Here is a 26,403-nt window from a genome sequence, read left to right on the forward strand (position 1 = left end):
TCGCAGTGGGAGGGAGTCCAAGAAATCCTGGCCTGAGCACGGGGACATCCTGAGCAAGAGCAGATGCTGCTCAGCAGGGTGGCAGGGACAGGGAAGTGCAATGGCCCTGTGGTGGGTGCCAGCCTGCCCAAAAGAGACGAGAGCACAGGGAGAAGGTGAACCTTTCGCAGAGGCTGATGCTCATCCTGCAAGAAGCAGGTGGTTGGACCTCCAGTGCTCTGGCTGCTCAGTGTCATTCCAGCTTGGGACAGGCCAAGTTTGTCCCTTCACAGTTGTTTTTCGGGTCTTTGCCCCTTGAACAGTGTGGTTTGTGGCATCATCTCACCTATTTTGCTGTCCCATGTGTCATCGTTTGGGGGATTAGGACTAGTGGGCAGGAGCTCATGGCAGCTGTGCTCTACAGGATCAGGGCCTTCAGGAGAAACGTGCATCCTCTCTGCATGGGGAGAGGCCATGAGGGCAGAGGTAGGGAATGTCCTTTCTGTGTAAAAGCAAAAGAAGAAGCCAGACACTGGAGGACCAGTGGCAGGAACAAATCCCTGCAGCCCAGCAGTCCCCACACATAGCAAATGCCCTTGGCAGGAGAGCTCAGGACCCAGGCATGAGCTGCAGCAACGTGGCTCCTGTGTCATCTTATCATTGTGGTTGGGAGGATGTTCTTGTTTCCACAGTGCGGAAAGTATTTGGCCTCTGGGTCTGTCCAGATGGGCATCGATTCCTTGCTGCGACCCTCAAGGTGCCATGGGGCGAAGCCACCGTCTCTCTGCTCTGCACGAGGTGACAGCAGCAGTCTGAGCATGGCTGGTCTGAGGCTCAGCCTCGCAGGTGCCCTGTCTGTGGTCCCTCCTCTACCTGCAGACCGTGGGAGCTGGGTTGCAGAAGTCCCTGAGTGTCTCTGATGAGAAGGCTCAGTGAGCCTTCTGCAGAAAGCTCAGTGCTTTTAACAGTTTGCTTTTGTTTGCCTGCCAGTGACTTCACTTTGGAAGGGAGCTCCAGGATCAGGAGGCTGAGGAGCATGCAGAGCCCAGGAACACCATCCTTGATACAGGGGTGAGACAAGGACTGGTTTTCTACACCCTGTGGAATCAGCCGGGGGAGTGAGCTGGAGCCCCATGCAACGTGGCCCCAGCCAGGCAGTGGTTAAGATTTCATCTGTGGGGAAGAGGGGGAGCAGAGAGGTGGGACACAAGGAAGGTGAAGCATGAGGTGGTCCGTGAGATCCAGGAGCTTTCAAGCAAGGTGGATTTAGGGGTCGGCATGCAGAGGGCTGTGGACACGCACCGTGTCTGTCTCACTGGGAAGGCTGCAGGACAGGGAGCGCTGCATGGCCCGGCAGCCCAAGGGCCCGTCCTCAGTGGTGACTGGGAGCTGAGGGCCTTGGGCAGTGCTGGATCTGCCGTCGGAGCAGAGCAGGACACTAGAGTCTGCCTCACACTTGGTGGTACGGCTGTAGTAGGGCTCCATCACGTGCCGGAGCTCCAGGGGCATGGTTAGCGGCAGGACCTCAGCCTTAATTACAGCTCCCAGCTGGGCCTCAGAGGAGGATGCCCGGAGGCTCTCTGAGCGGCTCATCTTGATCAGCAGGTCGATGGTTTTGTTCTCAGCCTCAAGGAGGCAGTTTGGCAGCCCTCCTCCATCTCCAGCCTCCCCGGTGGCCATACATTTGCTGAGGGCACCTTGGTCTTTGCCATGGAGCTTCTCACTTCCCAGGCTCATGTTGCAGGGCTCCTTCTTGGCCTGCTGGACCTTCTCCAGACCTTCAGAGGATCTCTTCACCGAGAGATCCAGAGGCCCCTCGTGGGATTTGGTGGCTTTCTCCAGTGCCTGGTGGATGTGGTAGAGCTCCCTTCGGATTTTGACCAGCTGTTCCCTCAGCTCTTTTTGCCCAGGGGTGTCCTCCTTTGCCAGATCAGACAGTTTCTTCTCCACCTCTTGGTACTCCTCTAAGGTTTTGGACAGGTCCCCAATAAGCACGGTTGTGGCCTCAGAGTTTATCATGGTGGCAGACATCTCTTGGGGTCTGCTCTGCTTGCAGAGGCTGTGGTCGAGGCCAGTACCCACAGAGGGAAGAGTGTCGGTGTCATTGCCCCTCTCTGGTTCCTCAGGCCATCCCGTGAAGACCTCCGTGTGCCAGTGGTCCAGGGCCTTGGGGATGTGGCCAGGGCTGGCTTTTGAAGCACTGCAGAGAAGAAGTGGATAGAGTCAGTAGGGAAAGAGATAGGAAAATCCTTGGGTGTAAGTCCAGATCCAGCCACTGTCTGCTGCCAGCATGAGGCTCTTCCAGGAGGGGCTTTGGTCTGAGCGTGCAGAGCCCTGGCTGGACCTGCTTTGGGAACTGTTCTCCTGGAGGTGGATGGACCCTGAGACAAGCTATTGTGTGACACCCGTCAACAAAGGGAGAGCCCAGTCTGGTACTGATAAATGATCCCACCTTACCCAGCCAAACCTGGATTCTCCTTCTTGGAGCACTGGAGGATGTTCATGAAAATGACCATCTCACAGTCCTGAAAGCCCAGTTGGAGGCAATATCTCCAGGCAGCCTGAGAGCAGGGAAGAGGCAGGTGGAGACAGAAAACCGTGGAAAGCATCTCCAGATAAAGCTCCTCCAGGTGCCAAAAGTGGTGGATTTTACTGTGACATTTTTCTTGGAGCCACAGTTGGACTGGCACAGCCAGGGGAGGGACAGAGATTTGGTTAAAAGGAGCTGTGCACATTTCTAGCCCCAGGTAAAAGGAAATGTTTGGAAACGTGACCGTCCCTCTGGGCTTTGGAACCAGAAGGCAAATCAAAGGAATGCAAATATGTGTGTTTAAAAATAGGTAATGATTGTTTCAGCAGCCCTGGGATATCTGGGGACCTGAGAGGACATTTCCTGGTGCCTGGGGAGTGCAGGTCCCTCCTCACAGACACCACAGCAATTCTGGCTCTGTATAAATCAGGAGAACATGAGGGACAGGGAGTGGTGACATCGCCCAGGTGGTTGGGTGCACCTGAAGTCTCTTCAGGTCCTTTGTTCCTGGAGGGCAGCTTAGAGTGGGCATTGGTCTGGACCACCAGCCTGGGATATGCTCAGCCCCTGGAGACTCATCTCATGGTTTAGGGGCAACTGGGGGGGATCAGTAATACAGCAGGGTATGGAGATGATGTTTAGGGCCAACCAGGTGTGAGGAAGAGGCGGAGAGATCACAGGTACCTTACCTGCTCTGGTAGCTGAGTTTTCCAGGCATCAGCCTTTCAGGTCCTATCAAATCCAGCCCATTGGTGGTGAACTTCCTCTTCAGGGGGTTGCCTGGGGAGCTGCTGGTCTCCAGACAGGACACCACCGGTAGCTCTGTCTTCTGGATGCTGTTTGGGGCAAAAGCACTGTCCTTTATCCCCACCATGTTTTGGTAGACGTCAGTGGCTGGCTTTTTGCGTAGGTTGTTGAGGCCCAAGGCTGGGTTGCTCTCCTTCTCTTGGGACAACCATTTCTCCTCTTCTTCTTGCCCCAGCACAGCGGGGTGGCTGTGCTCAGGGGCTGGCTCCTCTCTGACTCCTTTGGACCAAGGAAAACCTGTCTTCAAAACTGGTACCTTCAGCAGCCCCGGTTTGGTTGGCTCACTGGGAGGTTTGGCTTGGGGTGGCGTAGGAATGACAGAGCCCACCAGCTGCTGTGCTTCTGGCTTGCTGGAGGGCATCTTGCTTTCAGCGGAGCCGAAGCTGTGCTCAAAGAGCAAGGGGTAGTAGAAGCGGGGAAGAAAGGCTGAGCGTTCAGGGCTCTGCAGAGGCTGGAAGTGGGAGGCATGTGGGTGCATCAGCTGGGCTGTGGAGGCCAGGAAGGGCAGCTGAGCCAAGTGTGGGTGTGTCGTAGCACTGTTGGCTATGGTGGGGCTCAGGTAAGAGAAGAGACTGGGGTTTAATGGATAGTTAATACCCAGCAGTGAGAGGTTGAGGCCCTGAGGTTCGTGGTAGTCACTGTAGGCTGGAGGGGGGTAACACGGGATGATATTGCTGTCAGTACAAGGTGGGGAGACCTCAGGTGTGTTCCTCCTTTGCCCATTTGCCACCAGCTTCCACTGCTCCATGAGGATCCCACCGCTGGCCAGGCATTTCTTTGGCACTTTGCAATGCTTTGGTTTAGCATCTAGGTCTGGGGAGGCCATTTCCCTGCTTTTCACGACGTGGTTTTTGAGGGAGAACACATCCGTGATGATGAAGTCAGGCTCTACCTCCTTGCAAGGCTTGTCCCTCTTGTTCTTGAAACCAAAGACCAAAGCGTTTACTTCTGGTTCAGCTGGGTCACCTTGGCAACCTGCCTCTTCATTTTTCTCTTTCTTCTCTCCTGCATCGATCTCCCTCAAGAGGCCAGCGACATCCTCTTCCTCCTCCTGGAACAGGCTGCCTTCCTCACCAGCTCCTTCAGCAGGCAGGATCTCTACCCCTGGTGTCGGCTTGTCCTCATGCCCATCCCTGCTGAACACCTGCTTCGTCCTAATCGACCCTCCTGATGTGGCTGAGGAGTCGCAGGTCTCCTGCTCATCCTGCTGCCCACGCAGGCGGGAGGTCTCCGTTGCGTGCAGGAGCCGCAGCTCTGGGTGGAGCAGGTTGCCCTTCTTGTAGGGCCAGTCAGATTCAATAAGGAGGGAGAGGGAGTTCTTGCACAAGCTGTACTTCATGTGGTTGTAGAGGTGGGACTTCTCCATGCAGGTGAAGGGACACTGGAAGCATTTGTAGTTGTATGGCTTGCCCCATGGCCTTGGGATGTAGTGGGGCTTTTTCGGCTTCCTCTCCTTGTGTTTGTAGACCGAGGTCAGCTTGCAGCCCACGTTGTCTTTGGACATGGTGGTAGGTGCCTGGAGATGGCTCCTTGTGGGAATGGAGGGGCACAGCGTGTGAATCTTCCCACACCTCTCTGGGAACCACTGTGTGCCCTGGAAGAAGGACAGCATGGAGCTGGTGAGATGTGCCTGTGGCTCCCTGGGATGGTGACTCTGTTCCATGGGCAGGCACCTCCTGGCCCCAGGGAGTGGAGCTGCGGGGACCTCAGTCTGGAATTCCCATGTTTGGGATTTAAACCCAGGCAAGCGATGGAATATTTGCCCAAACCCTATTGATACGCCCATACCTGTTGGCCCCATTTTTATCCCTTCTGTCAAATGATCCCAGAGGAAAAGGGAAACAAACCATCTTAAAGGCGTTGAAGCTAAACCATCTCGAGCTGACATTGAAACTCCTGGGTGACCTGCCTGCCCAGCTGGAGCCTCAGCGGGGCAGCCCCAGGCCAGCCCAGGGCTGATTCTTCTGCTGAGGGCAGGGAATGGAGGAGAAACTCACCCACAGGCGCTGCTGTGGGCAGGGACCTGTGTGGCTTTGCCATTTCCTGGAGGGCTGCAGTGCCAGACCCGACTGAGATGTTCCCAAGCTCATGCACCAAAGCTGGCGTGAGGCTGGGCTGAAAGCAGATGCCTGCAACCCTGCACATGAACATGCAGTTATGGCACAAAGAGGACAGTCAGACAGATGGACTGGACAGGGAGAGGCCACGAACTGACTGCCTTTAACCTGACGTGGCTGCTGGAAATGTGGTCCTGCCTCCCTGGCTGCAGCGGCTGACCATGGCCTGGGTCCCCCTCCTGTGTCAGAACAGGGCAATCCAGCCTGGAAACCCAACCCAGGCTAGAACACACCTCCCCACTTCCAAGTGTCTTTCCCAAGATCAAAATGTCTGGGAAATGTCCCTGCAGCCCCTGACAAAGGGTTGGCCACTGCAGCCACTTGGGGATGGTGGGGTTGGTGCCCCATTCACCTCAGCTCCTCACCTTCCCCTGGAACCACATCTGCAGGAACTCTGTGCTCACAACATTGGGCTCCTCCACACATGGCCAAGCAGCAGTCACAGGGCATCTGACATGATGTGCATGCCTGCATCACCCCTTAGATGCTGCTGTGTCCTACAGGGACTCTGGCTTCTTTCCAGTTGGAACAAAACTGGTATTTTTCCAGAGAAGGGCAGCAAGTCTGAGGGCTCATTCTGCGTGAATGGGGCTCATTTCTCAAGGGCCAAATCTGATTGGACATCAGGAACAAATTCTCCACCAAAAAGATTCTCAAGGACTGGCAGAGGCTGCTCAGGGCACTGGTGGAGTCCCCATCCCTGGAGGGGTTTATAAGATGGGCAGACCAGGTGCTCAGGGATCTGGTTCAGTACTGAACAGGTACAGTTAGACTCAATGATCTCAAAAGTCTTTTCCAACCAAATGATTCTATGATTATATGAATCTTTCCCCGACATGGCAGGTCTCCCCCAGGATACCCTGCAGCCAGGCTGGCACGAGGATGCACAGCTGGGAAGAAGATGGGGCAGCAGCATCTCGGAATTCATAGAATCATAGAATCACCAGGTTGGAAAAGACCCACAGGATCACTGAGTCCAACCATTCCCATCAATCACTAAACCATGTCCCTCAGCACCTCATCCACCCATCCCTTAAACCCCTCCAGGGAAGGTGACTCAACCCCCTCCCTGGGCAGCCTCTGCCAGTGCCCAATGACCCTTTCCAGGAAAAATTTTTTCCTAATGTCCAGCCTGAACCTCCCCTGGTGGAGCTTAAGGCCATTCCCTCTCGCCCTGTCCCCTGTCACTTGAGAGAAGAGCCCAGCCCCCTCCTCTCCACAACCTCCTTTCAGGTAGTTGGAGAGAGCAATGAGGTCTCCCCTCAGCCTCCTCTTCTCCAGGCTAAACACCCCCAGCTCTCTCAGCCGTTCCTCATAAGGCCTGTTCTCTAGCCCCTTCACCAACTTTGTTGCTCTTCTCTGGACTCGCTCCAGAGCCTCAACATCCTCCTTGTGGTGAGGGGCCCAGGACTGAACACAGAATTCGAGGTGCGGTCTCACCAGTGCCGAGTCCAGAGGGAGAAGAACCTCCCTGGACCTGCTGGCCACGCCATTTCTGATACAACTGCTGCAGACACAGCAGCCGGGGCTGTTCACAATCTGCTCCCTGGGTTTTTGGGAGGTTGGGATGAGTTTTGCAGGATGGAGAAAGGGCAGACCCTGTCCCTGCCGTCCAGGGCATGCTGTGGCTTTGGGCAGCCAGGACCAGGAGCTGCCCCTACAACAGGCATCGCTCCCCAGCAGACCCTAGTGTGCCAGCCCTGACTCATCCCAGCAGTAGCCCATAACCTGGGGACATGCCCTGCGGGGCTGGAGGAAGCAGGGCAGCTCCCAGGGGGACAGACATGGCAGGGATCTGAATGGGATCAGCAGGGTGCGGGGTCATGCGGCAGTGTCACCACACGAGGATGGGGGTGGCCGTGTGGCCCCGTGATGCTCTGCCCACCTCCCAGAGCTGGGTTGCGTGGCTGCTGCAGGTGGTTCCCCGCTCCCCGCAGCCCTGTGCTTCCTCCCCTGAATATCCCACTCCAGGCATGCATTCCTGCTTTCGCCACTGCCTGGAATACCACCTGCCTTGCAGAAGAGGTGGCCCCAGGGACAATGCCACCAACCCATGCCCAGGAAGTGGCTGTGCTTGGCTGAAGGATGCTCTGTACTCTGCTACCCACTCTCATCACCACCACCTCCAAGGGGCGTCACCTTCCCCTGGGAGAATGATGAGAACATTCACATAGTGGGAGAGGGAATTACCTCCCCTACCCTTTCCAGTTTCTTCCTGAGATTTGTCACCAAACTGCAGAGAATGTCTCCAGCCTGTGACAGGGACAAGGAACAAGCCGTGCTGTGGCATTGCAGTGTGGCACTGGGGGCTGTGGGACAGGCTGAGCCACAGGTAGGGTTTGGGGACAGTCTCCTGTGCGCCCATGTATCGGTTGAGCTGGAAGCTGACCCTGCCATTAAGACCTAGTCTTGCAGAAAATAGGCAAAACCTTCCACTCATAATGAACCTGCGTCCCCTGGGATTTTGCAGGGATACAGACCTGACCTGCAGCAGCCAAGGCTGATTTCTCCTGTCACAGGATGTGCGGGCACAGCTCAGAGCCTCCTGCCTGCAGGTTCACTGCAGCGAGCGGCAGCCTGACTACCTGCCCGGAGGGACACGCTTGTCCTTGAGCCCTCAGACACTTTCTGCGTGAGTCACACCCGTGAGCCATGAGAGCTCTGCACACCCACTGCGATGCTCACAGGAGCAGAAGGGATGCAGCAGCGACTGCGTAGGATGGGGTCCCTCTGAGCATCGCTCCCTGGCTCCAACCACGGAGCCTGTGGTGCCTCGAGCATCCTGGCTGTGCCCTGCTCTCCTGCCCCGTCCCTGGGTACCCTAGTCCTGCTGGAGGGTCAGAGCGGTGGAGAGGGGAGCCAGGTGCCCTGGCCCCGCTGTGATGCACGCCGCACGTTTGCAGGTCAGTTGAACAAATATTTGTTGTTTATATGCTAGAGGCAGATTAAATCTTTGCTGGGAGACTGGAACTGGTTGTTCCATTCCTGCACACCTGATCCTCCTTCTCCTACGCTGCTGCAAACGCTGTTCCCCTCCTGTGCCAGGCGATGCAGGGGACAGCGGGAGCCATCCCTTGCAAAGACAGGCAGCTCGGCTGCTTCCCGGCCGCTGCAGAGAGGAATGGCAAAGGAGAAAAGGAAAAAGCAAAGAAAAAGAAAGGGAGAGGGTGAGAAAGTGCCTGGCGTGTGAGCCAGGCAGGCTCTGGCAGAGTGGAGGCATCCCCCGAGCTGGATCAGGCCCTGCGGAGCTGGGAGACAGGCGTTGCGGCTCCTGGTTGCTGAGCAGTTCCCGCACCAGCAGATCTTCGTGGTCTGCTGAGTCTCTCTCTGCCACAACACATTATTTCCAGTGGGCTGTCAGCTCGGGCGGTGGGGGCCGTGCCTGGGGGCAGCGCGCGGCAGGGACCACGCACCTGTGCCTGGGAATTGCAGCATCCCTGCTCTCCTCCCCGGGACCGCCGAGAGGAGAGGGGGGCACGGTCAGATGGAGGGAGCGGAATGGCAAGGGGAAAAGAAAGAGAGGGAGAGACAAAGGTAAGGAAGAAGGGAGAGATGCCCAGGAAAGAGATCTGCACTCCCTGGTGCTCCAGTGCTTTAAAAATCCCATCCCGAGCTCCCGACACAGACTCAGGGGAGCACACACAACCGTCCGGGCAGCTGAACATCAAAAGGGCAGCTAGCTCGTGTCTCTAACCACAGCCAAAAACAGACGTCCAGGATGTAGGGCGAGCATCTATGATGCTGCTCCAGTTCTCCTAACCCCTCAGCCATCCCAGCACAGCTCCCAGCCCCGCCACGAACCTGCGAGCTGTGGGAATGTTCAGCTTCCAAAGCATCCTGCAGCAGGGAGTTCCTGGCACACCACACGGAGCTTCTTCCTTTGCCTTCTCAAGCCAACTGGTCCCCACAAGTTCTTCTGATGTGCCCCAACTCTCTGCTGGAGGAGACTCAGCCGGAGTCTCTGTCCATCCTCCAGCCACATGGTTCATCATCACACCCCTGATTCACTATCTCCTTTCCAGGCTGAAGCTGGACACAATGCCAAACCCTTCCAGACCTCTTCTCCTTCCCTGAGCCTCCTGGTCTGCAGCAGCTGGTTGCCAGCAGAGGCTGCGGCTGGTGGGTTTCCTCTATCCACACAAACCGACCCTCTCCACCCTTACCTAGGCCCTCCTGTGCCCACCGCTAGGCAGAGGGAGAGAGAAGGCGTCTCTGCTCAAGTGCAGCAGTCTGGTTCAAAGGCAGGTCTTCTGCAGGCTGTCAGGCCATCAGAAAAGCTCTGCCAGTGTGGACCTGTCCTGACAGCTGCTCTTGCAAACCCCCAAGAGCTTTTCTGGCTGGAACAAAGACCCGATCTCTCTTCTTTGCCGCTGTCCTCCAACAGTGTGCGTAGGCTGCCAGGGAGCCAAAACGCTCCCATGGAAACTGCCTGCCCTCAACCTTCCCAGATGGCCACAGGACATGGCATGGAGGAAGGGGCTCTGGCAAGACTCTGAAGTTCTTGTCCATTCAGTGATGCTGAGCTGAATCTCCTGCCTTGCCCCTCATCCTGCAGCTCCAGGCTCCCGTGGTCCCTCAGGAACTGATTCTTCCCTGCACAGGTGGCAATTCTTTTGTGGTTCCCTGCATGCCCAGCCCCTATGGCAGAGACAACTCTTCCCTGCACCTACATAGAATCACAGAATCATAGAATAGTTTGGATTGAAGGGATCTCAAAGCCCATCCAGTTCCACCCCTGCCATGGGCAGGGACACCTCCCACTGAATCAGGGGCTCCAAGCCCCATCCAACCTGGCCTTGAACCCCTCCAGGGATGGGGCAGCCACAACCTCCCCGGGCAAACTGTTCCAGGGCTGCACCACCCTCATCGTGAAGAAATTTCTCCTTATGTCTAGTCTAAATGTGCCCCTTTCTAGTTTATAGCCATTCCCCCTCATCCTATCACCACAAACCTTTGTGAATAGTCCCTCCTCAGCTTTCTTGTAGCCCCTTCAGTTACTGGAAGGTCACTATAAGATCTCCCCGGAGCCTTCTCTTCTCCAGGCTGAACAACCCCAACTCTCTCAGCCTGTCCTCGTACGGGAGGTGCTCCAGCCCTTGGATCATCTTTGTAGCCTCCTCTGGACCTGTTCCAACAGCTCCATGTCCTTTTTATGTTGAGGATTCCAGAACTGGACACAGGATTCCAGATGAGGTCTCATAACAAGATCCACATCCACCATCTACATGCACCCGACTGCTCCCTTCTGGGCTGTCCAGGTCACGCATGGTTTCAGGTCATCACAGCAGTTTCTGTGGTCCCAGCATTGTCTTGGTGGCAGCAAAGGCCATCGCATGGAGCTCGATGACCCGATGACCAGGCCAGCGAGGATGCTACTATGGGGAGAAAGGGGAGGGTGCCTTTTCTGATCCCGCAAACCATGCCTTTCCTGCCACTACCCAGACTCTCCTAATTTAGTGATTCCTGTGGAGTTTTATCCCTTCTCCCCCAGTGCTGAGGCCGGAGCAGCCAGGCAGGCAGCGCGGGAAGGGGAGCGGGAGCCGACGATCAATGCAAACCACTTCCCTACACTACACGCTTTTGCCGTAGGGGCTGCTTGGCTATTAGCAGATATCGGGTTCCTATTTTTTGTTTTCATAGCCTGGGGTTGTGTGGTTTGAGCTTTTAAGCATTTATCGGAGGCTGGGACGAGAGCAATTGGCCATGGCAAAGCAGCAGGCGCTCTGCAGGAGGAGAGAAGCCTGGCTGGTGGGGCCTGGGAGCTCTGCACCTCCCGAACCTCACTCCAAATGGTGGCTGTGCTGAACGGCTCTTGTAGAGTTACCATGTGAAGCCATCCTGCTGCCTTTTCATCTGGGGGTCTCTACGTCAGCAGCTTTGAAACTGTTCCCACCTCGAGATGTACGTTCCTCTGGCTGGGGTTCAACTGTTGCACCAAAATCTCTTCTCCTTCCTGTGGCCACAAAATGTCATCAGAAAGGTTTTCCACCTGCCCCAGACTCCTGATCATTCCACATCTGCCCACCCATGATGTCTTCACATGTAAGGAGCAGAGGCTGTGACCAGCGTCCCACAGCTCAGCATGGCTCTGATGGGTCTTCATCACGAGCTCCATGTGTGCGGGGTCACCAAGCCCTGTGCCTCTCATCTCAGGGAAAGCCAAACTCAGCATCACGGTCCAAAACTCTGAGAGCATTTGTGTTTCCAGCCTTTCCTTTTCCAGCACTTGGGGGGCTCTGGAGTTTCTGGTAGGAAAAGTCCCATTCCCTTCACAGACAGGTTTTGGGGAGGGCCACCTGCAGACTCAAAGCCAGTCCGTAGCCCTTCCCAAACCCCGGCTCTGTCTTTGTAAGCGCTGCCGCCTCTCGACACACGGGCTGCCTGAGACCACCCACCCAGCCTGGGAGCATCCCCCAGGCCAGATGATGGACTTAATCCCTGCTTTGTGTCAGAGCCACAGCACCTTCATGAGTATTCCCTAATTTTGGGTCAAAATCTGCTCCCTCCTATGCCCTTGTTCAAGAGGCGTTTCTACATCTCTGAGCTCTCCTGAGCGCCTCTGCCTCCAGCCTCCATCCCCAAAAAGCAGCTGTCTCTCCCTGAATCTCCGGTAGCCTGAAGCCTCCCCGGGGCAACCCCAGCCTCCTATGAAAAGCACACGTGGTGGCAAGTGTTCAACCAAGTGACAATGGGTCAGAATCATTGTCTTCTGCCTGTGACACACACAGCACCACTCACAGGCTCCTTGAGAGATGAGATCAGGCCGTCACTGCCTCCAGGCTGCTCTCCAGAGATGCGAGTGTCCTCCACCACAAAAGGCTTTCCTCCCACAGCCTTTCCTGCCGCAAGCCCTTCAGGGGAAGAGACAGGACCTGGTGAGGAGATGTAAGGCTGTCTCTCCACATCTTGTCAACCACCCGCACAAGCTTGTGCCTGGGCCCCACTACAGGAGCTTCCTACATCTTCTCCACCTCCACTTCTACCTGCTAATGGAGCCCCAGGAGACCTCAGGCTCCCAGCCATGGAGTCAGCAGCTTAATGGCAAACACACCTCCAAATCTGTGAAGATATCAGTCTCCAAACAAAACTGTGCAGCTGGATAGAGGGGAAAGTGGCTGTGTGCAAGCCAGGAGGGTCAGCAGCATGGCTGGCGCCCAAAGGTGTGCAGAGGAGATGGTTTCCAAGGCTGGAATAGTGAGCAGGGGAAGAGGACGAACATCTGGTGAGACATGGGGGTGCTTGAGAAGCACATACAGCTGGAATAGGAAGGTACGGTCCAGCTCTCCTGTGCAGCAAAGTCTGTGTCACATCTGTGATGTGCAGGGCTCGTGGAGGTCTGAATGGCCCTGCAGTGTTATGTTCCCAGGGGCTGAGAGGGTGCTTGGTGTTGTCACCTTCCTGCTGGACATGATATGCTGCACATGAATAATTTCTATAAACTCTTCCAGTTTCTATGACCCCTGAAGTATCTTTCCCATTTTCAGATATCTCCTTCTCCTGCTGGTCTGACATCCCAGGGTGGTGCCTGTGACCACCTTCTCTGGGAGACACCAGAGGCAGACGTCTGGGGGTGGTGGCTCATCTCCAAAAGCCCCTTCCTCCTGGTCACCCAGGCTCATCCCCTCCCACGTACTGTGACACCCAGGCAGCAGTCCAAGCAACATGGGGCTCAGCTCTGTGCTGATTCCCAAGATCCACCTCGTTCTCCCGCCACAGACCAAGCCATGTGAGTGTCCTCAGCGTTGGCCAAAGACGTTGGATTGTCTCTTCTGCCCCACTGTGAGGATGGGTCTCCAGGCTGGTTATGGGCACAGTGCACCTTGCCACCTCCCCTGGAAAGCAATGAGCTCTCTCACACAATGAGGTACATTTCGTCACCCCTTGTCTCATCAGAAGCTCCACGACCTTCTTAAACTTCTGCAATCAAGTTACTCAGCACCAGTACTTAGAAATGTTGTCCTCCTTTTCACTTTCCATTTATCCTTGGACAGTTCACCCTTCTTAGATGTGTTAGGGATGAGAATCATGCAAAAGGAAGAAGATCCCCTCTCTGCTTTGCTTGGGCTGACCTAGCAGAGCCCAGCTCATATTGTGTCTCCTCAGACACTCCAAAGCTGGCTACAGATTCCTGTCTTAGAACCTTTCTCATACCCTGAGCTCTCTGTCACAACATTACCTGTTGTACTGATGTGAGCTGCTCATGTGTCCTGCTCCACCTTGCAACCAGAAAATTCACCTTCTTCCAGTTCAAATCCACCCAATTTCCTTTGAGGATGGAGCAGACCCTGCCCTCCTCCCCTGCCTGCCCGCCTCCTCCCTTGCAGTCCATCCCTCTTTGCTCCTGTGTGGGTTCGTTCTGTACCCTCGCTTGCCTCATTGCCTTTGCTACAGCAGGTGATGTTCTCACCAGGACATCACAAGCGCTTCCCTCAGCCGTCCCCATCTATGTCTTCATGTTCCCATTCAACGCTTCTTGCTTTTTCAGGGTCTTTCCCATCTGCTCCTCTCTTGGTTCAGCTCCTGGCAGCTTTCTGGCTCTGCCCTTGTGGTGGATGTGGGTTCTTTCCTCCAAAGCTGCCCTTTAGCCAGTTGGCTCAGGACATGTCCTGCTTCACAGGGCTACTCCATCCCAGATGCAGGACTTCATACTTCGCTGAGCTCCAGCAGGTAACTGCAGCCCATTTCTTCAGCCAGAAGCTGCACTTTGCATTGCTCAGCACAACCTTTTGAGCAGGGCAGCCCAGTCAGTTTTACCCTTATGTTTCCAGTTTGGCCATGAGGATACTGCAGGAGACCACGTCAGAGGACCTTCTAGGGCCACATAAACACTATCCCTTTTGCTCTCCTTATCCAGGCAGTCAGTCACCTCCTTGCAGGAGGCACTCATGCTGCTCCAGCACTGTTTGTCCCTGGTAGTTTCACCCTGAGGTTGGAGAGGACTTTGGGGAGGATTTGCTTCAGACATCCCAGAGTCCAAGACAATGTTGGTCAGCCCTGAAAGTTCCCTGAAGGGTCTGAGACAGCCATGCCACAGGTCATCTTGAGCCAGGGGCCGTCAGGTTCCTGCAGAGCCCCCTGTGCACCTCAGCCAAGTATGGGACGGAGCAAGCAGTGCTGGGAGAATTGCTTGGTTGTCCTGCAGCGAACCCTCATGGGACTTTCTGAGATTTTTCAGCACTCTGCCCGTGACAGCCACCCAACCCTCATTTTGGTTCACCCCATGCAGCCAAGGAGCCTTCCTCCATGCATGCTCAGGTGAGACCCACTGGCAGACACACTCATTCTCTGCCTCCCTCCCTCCCACCCACAAAGCCAGCGCAGGAGAGCAGGAGAGGGGCCTGCAGGGACAGCCAGACAATGTCCCTCCTTCTGCTCATCTGGGATACTGGCTCAGCCAGGGCAATCTCCAAGTGTGCTGACTGATGAGAAGCTCGACATGAGCTGGCAACATGCTCTCACAGGCCAGAAACCAAACGTGCCCTGGGCTGCATCAAAAGCAGGGTGGCCAGCAGGGAGGGAGGGAGGGGATTCTGCACCTCCATTCCCCTCTTGTGAGACCTCAGCTGGAGTATTGTGTCCAGTTCTGGAATCCTCAACATAAAAAGGACATGGAGCTGTTGGAATGAGTCCGGAGGAGTCTACAAGGATGAACTGAGGGCTGGAGCACCTCCCATATGAGGACAGGCTGAGAGAGTTGGGGTTGTTCAGCCTGGAGAAGAGAAGACTGTGGGGAGATCTTATAGTGACCTTCCAGTAACTGAAGGGGCTACAAGAAACCTGGGGAGGGACTGTTCACAAAGGCTTGTGGTGATAGGATGAGAGGCAATGGCTTTAAACTGGAGAGGGGCAGGTCTAGACTAGACATAAGGAGGAATTTCTTCATGATGAGGGTGATGAGGCCCTGGAGCAGGTTTCCCAGGGAAGCTGTGGGTGCCCCATCCCTGGAGGTGTTCAAGGCCAGGTTGGATGGGTCTTGGAGCCCCTCATACAACGGGAGGTGTCCCTGCCCATGGCAGGGGGTGGGACTCGATGGGCTTTGAATTCCCTTCAACCCAAACTCTTCTATGATTCCATGATTCCAAAAGATCCCCCTCCACTTGGTCAGAGGACAGGTCTGATTTTAGCCAAGAGATGGCCAAGATGGGCCAGTGGTTTCAGCCACCCCTAGAAACGGGGGCTGTTGTGGTGCTGCTTCCACTCTGCAGCATCACAGGTCACTGCTGTGATGGCACTGACTTTTCTACTCCCAGAGTAAACACCAGCAGCGCTAAACCACATGCCTGTGTCCCTCTTCATGTCCCCAGCTCAGGAGTGTTTGCAGAGCCAGGTGGGATCCCGCAGCAGGAGCAGGCAGCTCCCCCATTTCACACTCGGGAAGGCACAGGCTTGTCCCTGCTGCTGCCTGCCAGCTCCCAGCACTGGCTCGGGCCAGGGATTTTGAGATGCAGCCAGCGACAGAATTGTTTAAATTGTGACAAGGTCGAACGAGCCACCGAGGAGCTGCTGCCTGCAAAGAGCTGGGTAGAATTGCCCCAAGCAGTGGGGGCTGCCCCATCCCTGGAGGTGTTCAGGGCCAGGTTGGATGGGGCTTGGAGCCCCTGATCCAGTGGGAGGTGTCCCTGCCCATGGCAGGGGATGGAACTGGATGGGCTTTGAGGTCCCTTCCAACCCAAATCATTTTGTGATTCTATGAATCTATGATTAAAGCTGAAATCTGATAAACAAAACCAGTATCGGGGCTGCTGCACCAATCTGGCTGTGTTGTGTGCAGCATGGACTGCAGTGCCAGGGCAGTTTGGAAACCACATCCATAAAATCCATCCCTTTGTAAACCCCGCTGCAAAACGGCCCCAGTCAGGACCCTCCCCTGCTTCTCCCTCTCCATCCACAGGTGAACCCCAGGAACTCCAGCTGCCAACTGAAAAATGAGATGGGAAATGGTTTGCTGGTAACTGGCAGAGCATGAGATCAGCAAAGGGAATTGCAGAGCGGGAGAGATGGTTGGAATCAACACCAGTGAAAGTGCAGGAGCCGAAGCAGCCAGAAGCCCTCTCACAGGGATGGGAACCTCCTGGGCCAGGAGGTAAAGCCTGCAGGAGAGAAACCCTGTTTTTTATTGTGGGGTAACACGCTCCCAGCAGAGAGAAGGGAAGCGGGAGGGACACAGCCCTGCGAGGAGGCTGCCCAGCAGGGACCATGAGCGCACCAGGCAACCCTCCTTTTTTTGCAGCAGCTTTGCAGGCAGTTTCCTCCCCAAACCTCACATATTTAGGCTTGGGCAGGAACATTTGCGATGCTGCAGGTTCACCTGTGGGCAGCGGGCACCTCTCTACCTTCTGCCTCTTTCTGGAAAAGGGTTAGGGGTTTTTAAGGCTCCCAGGGTGATGCTGCCTGGTGGTCTTGCTCCTTGCATTTCATAGAATCATAGAATCACCAGGTTGGAAAAGACCCACCATATCATCGAGTCCAACCATTCCCATCAATCACTAAACCATGCCCCTCAGCACCTCAGTCGTTTAAACACCTCCAGGGAAGGTGACTCAATCCCCTCCCTGGGCAGCCTCTGCCAGTGCCCAATGACCCTTTCTGTGAAAAATATTTTCCTAATGTTCTAGCTCTTTTACCTCCCCCAAGAAAGGGCAGAGCAGCTCAGTCCCTGGCCCTGCACCATGGGCAGCGTTTGCGCTGCAGCACGGGGACCAGAGCAGAGGGGTCTCGCTGAAGGCAGCTGGAGACGCCGAGCGGGCAGAGAGCACTTGGCCACAAATTCACCCAGCGAGGCCGGTACTGGCCGAGGAATGACCAGAAGGAGCAATAACGGCCTGAGGCGAAGCCACTGGGATTTTACCAGGGATGTTATTAGCTGGTGCATAAAGCAGGGAAGGCAGCTCATTAACCTGTGCTGTGCCACGGGCCCCTGCGGGATGGCCGTGCAGCTGCGCGTCTGCGGGTCCCAGCACCGCGCGTTGGAGGGTGCTGGGCTGGAGGTGGTGAGAGCAGCCACTGTGAAAGCTCCCGAGGTGCCCACGCAGGGAGGAGGGTGACTTTCTGCCTCTCTCCCTTCAAACCTGGACCACCTCCAAACCTGGATTCCCTCCAAACCACCTCTGAGTCAGACAGGGCTCAGAAATGCCTGGGGGGTCCAGAAAAGGGTGAGAAGACTCCAGGAAGGGTGAGGGTGACACATCCACAACCTCCCACCCTGAATTTTCACAGGGGGGAACCCAAATCCAGAGATGAGGGAGCAGCATGGGTGAGAGCAGAACAAACCCGTGCAGCCTCACAGGCAGCATCCAATAGATCCCAAACCTCTCCCCATGCCAGTCCTGGGCTTTTCCCCCATCACCACGACACCCCGGATGGACTGACATTGCCTTGCCATTTGTTTTTTCAAAGCCCTAAGAAGGCTCTGCCTGCTATGAACTGCTCCTCCTTATGTGACCTCTGGATTTAATTAAATCACTGCAATATCACTGCCAACATCACTGCAAACACGTTCTCTGCTGCAAAGCTCTGGATTCTTAGCCGGTACCATTAAGCATTTCAATACCATACCTCCTCCAACAGAGCAGCAGCTCGGTTTAGTTTTCACTTCCATTAAGAAGGACTTAGAAGAAAAAAAATCACAAATAATACGGATGATATTGTCTTACTGCTAAATTTCACCCTTCCCCTCTGTTTGTATTTCTTTTTCGCAACTGCAAACCGATCCTCTCTCCAAGCCTGCAGGAACCCATCGCTCCTCTTGATCGTTATACGAACACGGAGAGGTAAATATATTAAAATCCCTCTGTGCTCGGCGCTCACCCAGGATGGTTCTCAACACATTGCTTCATTTTTTGGGGAGCAGCAAAGTGAGACCCTGTGCCCGCCACACGGTCACCATCCAAAATCCACCACAAACTTCCCGTTGTCAGAGATTCGCGTGAGCACCCTCCCAGCAAAGGCGATCGGACGTGTCATTAGCAGAGCAACCCAAGCAGAAAGGCCCCATCTGACCTCCCCGGTGCCAAGCGCCTTTAATAAGAAGGAGTTAGGGGGCTCACGAAGAGACAGGCGAGTTGGATCAAAGACCATTGCTTGGAAACAATCACATCGCTGCACACAGTGGTCTCTCTGCCCGTCCCCACAGTTTGCACACTCCCCTGTCCGGGATCGGCTCCTGCCTCCCAGCTGAGCCCCTGGACACAGCACAGCACCGGGATCACCACGGGACAGCTTGGCTTTTTGGGGAGAGCACGGAAGCGATGGGAGAAGGCAGCTTTGAACAGCAGAGATATTTTCCCCTTGGGTCCTCAATGCATTTTGGCTCCCCAATGCATTTTGGCTCCCACAGAGACCCTCAGCCACCCCCTGCCCACCCTGTCCAGCCCCAAAACAGACTGAAATATCCAGACTTACAGCTTGGCCCCTCTTCCCGTCCCAGCCGGGGCCGTGCTCGGGGGGCTGAGGGGAGACTGGGGGAGCAGGGTGAGGGTTGTAACCCACGGCTGGGACCTCACCAAAGCCGGGGGCAGGTGTCTTCCTGCATCGCTCCTGAGCATTTATGGGGTTGTTTGCAGGAAACATCAAACTATGGAACTGAAGCGCCAACCCAGGAGTCATTCCCCCCCCTCCTCTCTGTCCCTCCCCACCCTCTTGCTTGGTCTCATTTGTACCGATTTGCCCCGCAGGCTTGGTGCTGATTTGCCATGTCCCTGGCAGGAGCTTCGACCGCGCAGGGGGAGCAGACGGGGAGCGATGGGGGAGCAGCCGTGGGCAGGGTGGGGGCAGAGGGACAGCCCAACAGGAGACTGGCTTGCCAAAAGCAGTTCAGACCTAGAAAAAGCTTTAATATGCACAGACGGAGCAGGCTGGGAGCAAAACCAGCTGGGCTGGAGGAGAACGTGCTCCGGGAGAGGCTGGTTTGGGGCTGGGTGAGTGCGTGGTTCCCCTGTGCTCTGCTCCTGGAGTGGGGGGAGGCAGGGACAGGAGGGGAAAGGTAAATGTGGAAATTCCCCTCCCAACATCAACTTTCCCTATTGATGAGTGACAGGCAGGATGCCAGCCTGGCTTTCTCCGGCATTAATGATTTACCTGCTCCAGCCACCAGCCTTGTGCTGACAGCTCCTGCAGCACATCTGCAGCACAAGTCGCCCCCCTTTACGCGACGTGATGGACCTCGGGCTGGGACAGATCATCCTCACACTACGCCCACCCTGGAGCATGTTCCCTGGGATCCCTGAGTGGGGCCAAGCACCATCACTCATGGAGAGAGACAGAAGCCCCCAGACCTTGAGTGCCCCTTTCTCCTCTCACAGGTCTCTTTCTCCCACACCAGCGAACCCCAAGCCACCCCCTTTTGGTGTCTGGTTCCCACCTAAGTGTTTGCTCTGGCTGGAAAGACCAGGGGCAGCTGTAGACTGAGAAGCTCCTTGCAAGGAGATGCTGCAGCTGGCCCAGACTGGGATCAGACCGGCCTGACGCGGGGTTATTTAATGCAATTACTAAAAATTTGACCCTCAAAAGACTGCCCGGTCCAGCTTATGTCTTTGTGGCCAGGCAAGGGGACCTTGTGCCTCCCCTTGCTGCTGACCCACGAGCTCCCTGAAGCCTGGCCCCATCCTCGGCTTAGTATTTCCCAGGTTGCCGATGCCGACGCACTGCATACGGCACCAGGCATGGCAACGCGGGGACCTGAAGCTGCCTCCGGTGCCCCCCTCAGCGCAGCACCCCCCGGGCCATGGGGGGGACTTGGCTTTGCTCTTGTCCCCAAGCTGTGGCGGGGACAGAGCCCTTCGCAGGCGCGTTGCGGGCGGCTGGCCCCAATCTGCCGTGGAGCAGGGCCACCTGTGCTGGCTGCCCATGCCATCTGCGAGGGGGGGAGCCGGCTGCCGTCCCCCCGCCGGGGTCAGCGAGCAGGGGGACAGACGGGGGGCACGGCTGACTTGCTCCTCCAAGGGTGCCGGCACTGCCACTCCCCCAGTGGGAGGGAGACGAGGGGATGGGAGCAGCCCAGCGTCATGGGTTAGAATCATAGAATCATAGAGTCACTATGTTGGAAAGGACCCGCTGGATCATCAGGTCCAACCATTCCCATCAATCACTAAACCATATCCCTCAGCACCTCATCCACACGTCCCTTAAACCCCTCCAGGGAAGGTGACTCAACCCCCTCCCTGGGCAGCCTCTGCCACTGCCCAATGACACTTTCTGTGAAAAATCTTTTCCTGATGTCCAGCCTGAACCTCCCCTGGTGCAGCTTGAGGCCATTCCCTCTCGCCCTGTCCCCTGTCACTTGAGAGAAGAGCCCAGCTCCCTCCTCTCCACAACCTCCTTTCAGGTAGTTGGAGAGAGCAATGAGGTCTCCCCTCAGCCTCCTCTTCTCCAGGCTAAACACCCCCAGCTCTCTCAGCCGTTCCTCATAAGGCCTGTTCTCCAGCCCCTTCCCCAGCTTTGTTGCTCTTCTCTGGACTCGCGCCAGAGCCTCAACATCCTTCTTGTGGTGAGGGGCCCAGAACTGAACACAGAATTCAAGGAGCGGTCTCACCAGTGCCGAGTCCAGAGGGAGAAGAACCTCCCTGGACCTGCTGGCCACACCGTTTCTGATCCAAGCCAAGATACCATTGGCCACTGCTGGTTCATGTTCAGTCGCTGTCAACCAACACCCCCAGGGTTCTGTGGGGTGGGGACAGACTGCACCCCAGTCCCCACAGACGGCTGTGGCATCGCACTGCGTGCTGCCTTTGCTCTTCCCTTGTGCAGTAGCAGACCCAGTGAAGTGTGTCTTGGTGGGGGCTCCGGGGTGCAGACCCTCCCCACACCATGCACCCCACCAAGCATGGGGTCCCAACTTCCTGCCCCGGGAGTGTCCCGAGGGGAGCTGACCCAAGACCCTGTTGGCCAAGAGCTCTCTGATCTGCCCTACTGCTAGTGGTGACCGACATCCCCATGTCCCTCCCTGATCTGCTCCAGGAGCATCCCGAGAGCTCCCGGCCACGGCCAGTGCTGTACGGCTGCTGGAGCCTGGCACCAGCAGGTTCTTTCCTCGAACCCCGGCGGGCACCGTGGCCATCGCTGTCCTGCTTGCCAGGGCCAGCGTCCTTTGATGAGCAGATAACGAAGCCTGTCCTGCGCTTTCCTACAGGTAGCCGGAAAGTTTTATTCATCGCTGGCTGCTGGAAAGGTCACGGTGTCCTCATCCCCCTTCTATTTCTGGCCTGTGCCCTTTCGCTGCTGGAGCAGGGAAGCTCTCCCATCCTCTGGACCCTGGACACGCTGTCTTGGCGTGGTCGCATCGCTGCTGCCTCGGTCCCCGGGGTGCGTGGGAGGGCTGCGGGGAGGGTGCTTTCCAGCTGCCCACGCCGGCTGGGCTCTTTTCAGACCAGAGAAGCTGCTGCAGGGTAATGAGAACCTCGTGCAGCCTCGGTGCCGTCAGCTTCAGCCCTGGCACAGGGAAATATTGGGGATTTTGGGATGCAGGTAACACAAGTGATGTTGCTGAAGTCTCCTTGCTGCAAAACCCACAGGAGAGGGGTCTGGTCTGGGCATCACAGGCACAAGGTCATGGGTGTGTGGGGATAGGGGTGGTTCTTAGGGATCACCAGGAGCAGGGGGTCAGTCCTTCAGCAGGCAGGCAGCTGCCAGGGGCTCTCAGAATCCCTACTCCAACTGGACTGGTGCTAGTGGTGGGAGAGTCACAGGAGCACTGGCAAAGCACAGACTGTGGGATGCTCCTGGGTCTTACTGGTGCCACCCAAAAAGCGGAAGCGGAGCAGCTCTCACAGACAACAGGAGACAGAATAAAGGGATTTGCCCAGAAGATTGCCCATTGCTCAAACCCTGAATGTTTTTCCCTAATTCTGGGAAATACCCAAACCTTCACCTGAGCTCTTGCTTCCTAGGGGACTGGGCAGGACCAGCCCAGGGGCTTCCTGGCTACAGTGGCCAGGGATCACCCTGGATCCAGTTCTGCGTGTATAGATCAACTTGCAGGTCTATGAGGAGCCACGGGGACCCTTAGCAGCCCAGGGAGTGTGGCTGCTGACCCCATTGCTACCCAGTTCATCCCAGCACATTCTGGGAGGGTTGTGAACCCAACGAGAGCTACAGCTCCTGTTTCTGGCCTCCCCAGCTTGCCCAGGTGTTGTTGTACCATTACACCCAGCCTTCTTGTACAAAGCCCAGTCTTTTCCAGCTTTGGACCAACCTGAAGAGGCTTAAGAAAAGCCCCCGGAAGCCTTTTCATGCCTCTTTGTTCATGCAGCAAAGATATTCCCAGCCCTGAATCTATAGATCGGCCCTTAAACCAAACCAATCTCCGGGGACCAGAGAAACAAATGTAGATTTGGGTTGCGGTTTGTTGTGTTTGGTACTTTTTTTTCTCTTTCTTTTCCTGCGCAGACAGCCTTTGCCCAGGAGGGGTTAGCATGAAAAATGCATGTGGGGATTGGGGGAATGGGGGAGTGGTAGGAAGAAGCTATCGATCAAGTCTCTCTGAAAGCCACACAGCTGTGCCAGCCCCTCTGCCAGCCCTTCCTGGCGCTCCCGGTGCCAGGCTCGGTGCCCGCCCCGGGTTTGGGCTGGGGCAGCTGGTATCGTGCCCAAGAAACCACAGACAGCCCAGAGAGGGACCCGTGCCAGATGCCTCTGCAATCCCTGCCCTCCCTGCAGCTCTCTCCAGCCAGGCTTGCAGCTTGCTCCTTGTGGTACAACACATCAGAAATCGGGTGCTTTTCTCCCCAGATCTGAAGAATGCTGCTCCCAAGCTCTGCAGGGTGATGGTGAGGATCTATGGTACAGCAACGGCTCTGCCCTCTGTGCCCACCAACCCACCTGCCAGACCTACAGCTCTGTACCTCCCTGCTCCAGCAGATCGCTAATAATAATAATAATTGCAAATAATAACAAACCCAAGCCTAACACACAGCAGCCCAAGTGCCAGGTCTAGCAACCAAGTCCACCTCCCACCATGAAAAGAGCAAGCTGAGGGTATCTCCAGATCCATCTGGCGGGTGACCAAGGACACGGGTCCTGCTCTCGGCTCTGGAGCCGCCCTGGTCCCTGCAGGGCTGGGATTCCTGTGCAGGAGGTGCCACTGAGAAACCCAGGGTACAGCCTGGTACAATGCCCACAGCAAGACAAGACGCTGCAGAGGCAAAACCTTCTCCAGATGGTGCTCATCAAGAGCAGGAACGTCAAGGGATGGCGGCGGAGTGGATGCTTCAGGCCCCCCCACCAAAACCATGGCTGCTAGGTGAAACCAATCTGAGGTCTGTGAGAAGGGGCAGGGCTGACTTTAGGCTTCAGCTCAGCCAAAAGGTCTCTGAAATTTGTCCCAGATTGGAAATTTGGGAAGGGTTGTAGAGGAGAAAAGCAGTGGGAGATGGGGATGCTCAGATCCTACAAGGGGAAAACAATCCCTGACATCTTTGCTTCTCTCTTTGGCTGATCACAAGCGCACAGCACCGTGCGTCTCCTGCTTTACCAGCGAGCTCTGGGACAGGCAGCCAGTGGTACCCGCTTTGCCAGCCCTTTGCTTGGCTCCTACGCTGTGGGAACCTCCCGGCTGGGGAACGTGGCTCGTGCCCTGCTTGCAGCTGGGATTTGCGAGCAGGGAGCCTGAGCACAACACGCTTAGTTGGGGAGAAGAGGAGGAGGCTCTGGAAAGCCACGGGGGTTTGCACTGCCCTCATTTCAGTGGGGCAAATCTGAGAGTATTTGCCACCAGGAAGGTTTTCAAAGGTCCACCAGCCGTCCCCTTCATAGATCTGAGGGGATGCAGCCACCAGCAGCCTCTGCCTGGTGTCCTTTCCTCTCTCAGGACTGTGGTCCAAGCTGGGGGCACAGGACTGAGCTACTCAACACAATCAGATTTGAACCCTCATCCAGGAAAAGCTCAGGGCAACAGAGAGAGAATTTGGCCCAATTCCCTGCCTTCCTGGCAGGACACTCAGCACAGACCCTCGACTCCCTGCCCATCGCTGCCCTCCCCCTGGGCACGTCTCTGGTCCCTAACCCGGCTTGGTCACACGCAATTGCCTTTGGGAGCAGCAGCTCCAGCCGTGCCTGCAGCCCCACATCCACGGGCAGGGTGCAAGGTGCCAGGCATCTCCCCATCTCCAGGGGTGACAGGGATGCAGCCGTCCCTCTCCCACACACACCGCTCCGCAGAGCTGGCTTTGCTTGCAGAGGTGCCTCTGACTTAACATTGCCGGTCCTCTGAGTCCCCGCATCTAATTGCAGTCTTAATTATGATCGCTGACTAGATTCTGATGCCCTGATGAAAAGTTGATGCCCTGGTCAGACCCCTCTGTACATGCATGGGGACTGCAGCAAACGCCACCGCTGAGAGGGGGCAATGGGGGAAGGTGAAGCACAAGTGGGGAAACTGAGGCACAGAATAAGGGAACATCCTCAGCCTGGCCTCCCCCTGGACACACACAGCAGTTTTCTCATCTGTGCACTTGCAGAAGGTGTATAAGCAGAAATGCCTCAAAACACTCATTTTCATGATCTTCTCCCTCTTTAACCCATTTCCAACCGCAACGTGGGACCGCAGGGTCTCGCCCAAGTGCCCAGGAGTTCAGAGAGGTTCCCAGCCCCTAACACAGGCAAGGACTCTTTCAGTCCCCACATCCTCATCAGACACAGCTGATAGCCCCCCAAAAAAACAGGAACAGCCCCCACCCCCAGTGCTGTAAACCCCCCGTGGCCGTGGGGAGCGCGTAGCTGTTGCTAGGATTATTTTCTGTTGAGCAGGACACAAACTCTCTCAAGCACCAAGTCCATTCCCCACAGGGGGGCTGGGTATATGTATTAGGGGAAGCTGCAGCAGGTGGGCAGCACAGACCCCCCCAAACACTCGCCCCACACACTTTGTTTTGCATTTTGCCACCGCGTTGCCTCCAGCCGTTCAGCCCCAGCTGGGAACCGTTCCCTTCGCAGAGGAGATTCCAGCACAGGGAGGCGAAGGCAGCCGAAGCAGGCAGCACGCTGAGCGCAAGTGCTTTGTAAAGTTGTTGGAGAAATCTTTTTGCTCCTTTGTAAAAGGCAACGGGACCCCTGACGTGGCCGGGACGGTGCCTGGTAGGAGATGGCTCAGAGCAGCCTGGCAGAAGCTGCGTGCGGCCACAGCCAAGAGAAGCGAGCACACGAACCTGCAGCTGGTTTGGGATGCTCTCCAGCAAGAAACACGAGCACACCGACCTGCAGCTGGTTTGGGATGCTCTCCAGCTCACGGCAGGCGTGTTTGCAGGGACAGAGGCTGAGGCTGAGCTCTGCAAGCCCCCATCTCCCACACACCTCATCCTGAACCCCGAATTGCACAGACATTGCTGCACGAAAAGGTTAAACTCACCCCTTCACACACTAATAACACTAATAATTGTCCCATCCCACCTGCCTGCACAACATCCAGGTCCCTGGCACCTTCCCCCTCCCTAGGACAGCCTCCTGGGGAAGGAGATGACAAGGACTTACCTGCGTGCAGGACTCCTCTTCCCTCGCTGCAGCTCCGCTCTGCCTGATGTTCACTCTATGAAAGTGGGAAGCGTTTTAGATCATGCAGTAGGTTATATATTGTCTGCAAGTCTGGCCCTAGGGCGTCCATCAGTTGGTCTTGCTTTGCTCCTGCCCCTATATGGAAGATGCATCACATGCTCCGCAGCTCCCAGCTATCAGCCTGGCGAAGGGGGAAAAGAAGAAGGAGAGGAGAAAGGGGGAACAAAAAAATTAAAAGGATCTTCATCATCATGAAAAGAGGCAGAGAGAATTTCTCAGTGGAAAACTCACCAGCCAGAAATCCCTGCCTGACCCGAACTTTCCCCTCTCTCCTTTTGTTATCGCCGGCTCCCAGCAGCTCCCTTTCATCTGCTGTTCAAGGCCGGTGAGATGTGAAGGCGCCTTTGCCTTGATCCCGCGCCTGGTGCCAAGCAGGTGAGGGGCTACGGCTTCGCTTCCAAATGGCGCCGTCCGCGGGCAGTTCTCTGA

General features: G+C 56.1%; 1 protein-coding gene across 5 annotated transcripts; it reads right to left on the reverse strand.

Moving 5' to 3' along the window:
• Nucleotides 1-200: 200 nt before the first annotated feature.
• PRR35 (proline rich 35) lies at nt 201-26,015 on the reverse strand. Of its 5 annotated transcripts, none has more exons than XM_069870104.1 (3): nt 25,894-26,015; nt 3,199-4,910; nt 201-2,179 (listed from the first exon to the last, which is right to left on the reverse strand). In XM_069870104.1, the coding sequence occupies exons 2-3, from the start codon at nt 4,818-4,820 to the stop codon at nt 1,246-1,248; spliced, it is 2,556 nt and encodes an 851-aa protein (XP_069726205.1). In that variant the 5' UTR covers nt 4,821-4,910; nt 25,894-26,015; the 3' UTR covers nt 201-1,245. The 5 variants fall into 5 exon arrangements, with proteins under 5 accessions (XP_069726205.1, XP_069726206.1, XP_069726203.1 ...); XM_069870105.1 differs by lacking the exon at nt 25,894-26,015 and adding an exon at nt 19,092-19,174; XM_069870102.1 differs by lacking the exon at nt 25,894-26,015 and adding an exon at nt 18,835-19,036.
• Between the last annotated feature and the right edge of the window lie 388 nt (nt 26,016-26,403).

This window comes from Phaenicophaeus curvirostris, chromosome 16, assembly GCF_032191515.1.
Source record: "Phaenicophaeus curvirostris isolate KB17595 chromosome 16, BPBGC_Pcur_1.0, whole genome shotgun sequence".
In the NCBI taxonomy this organism is placed as follows: domain Eukaryota; kingdom Metazoa; phylum Chordata; class Aves; order Cuculiformes; family Cuculidae; genus Phaenicophaeus; species Phaenicophaeus curvirostris.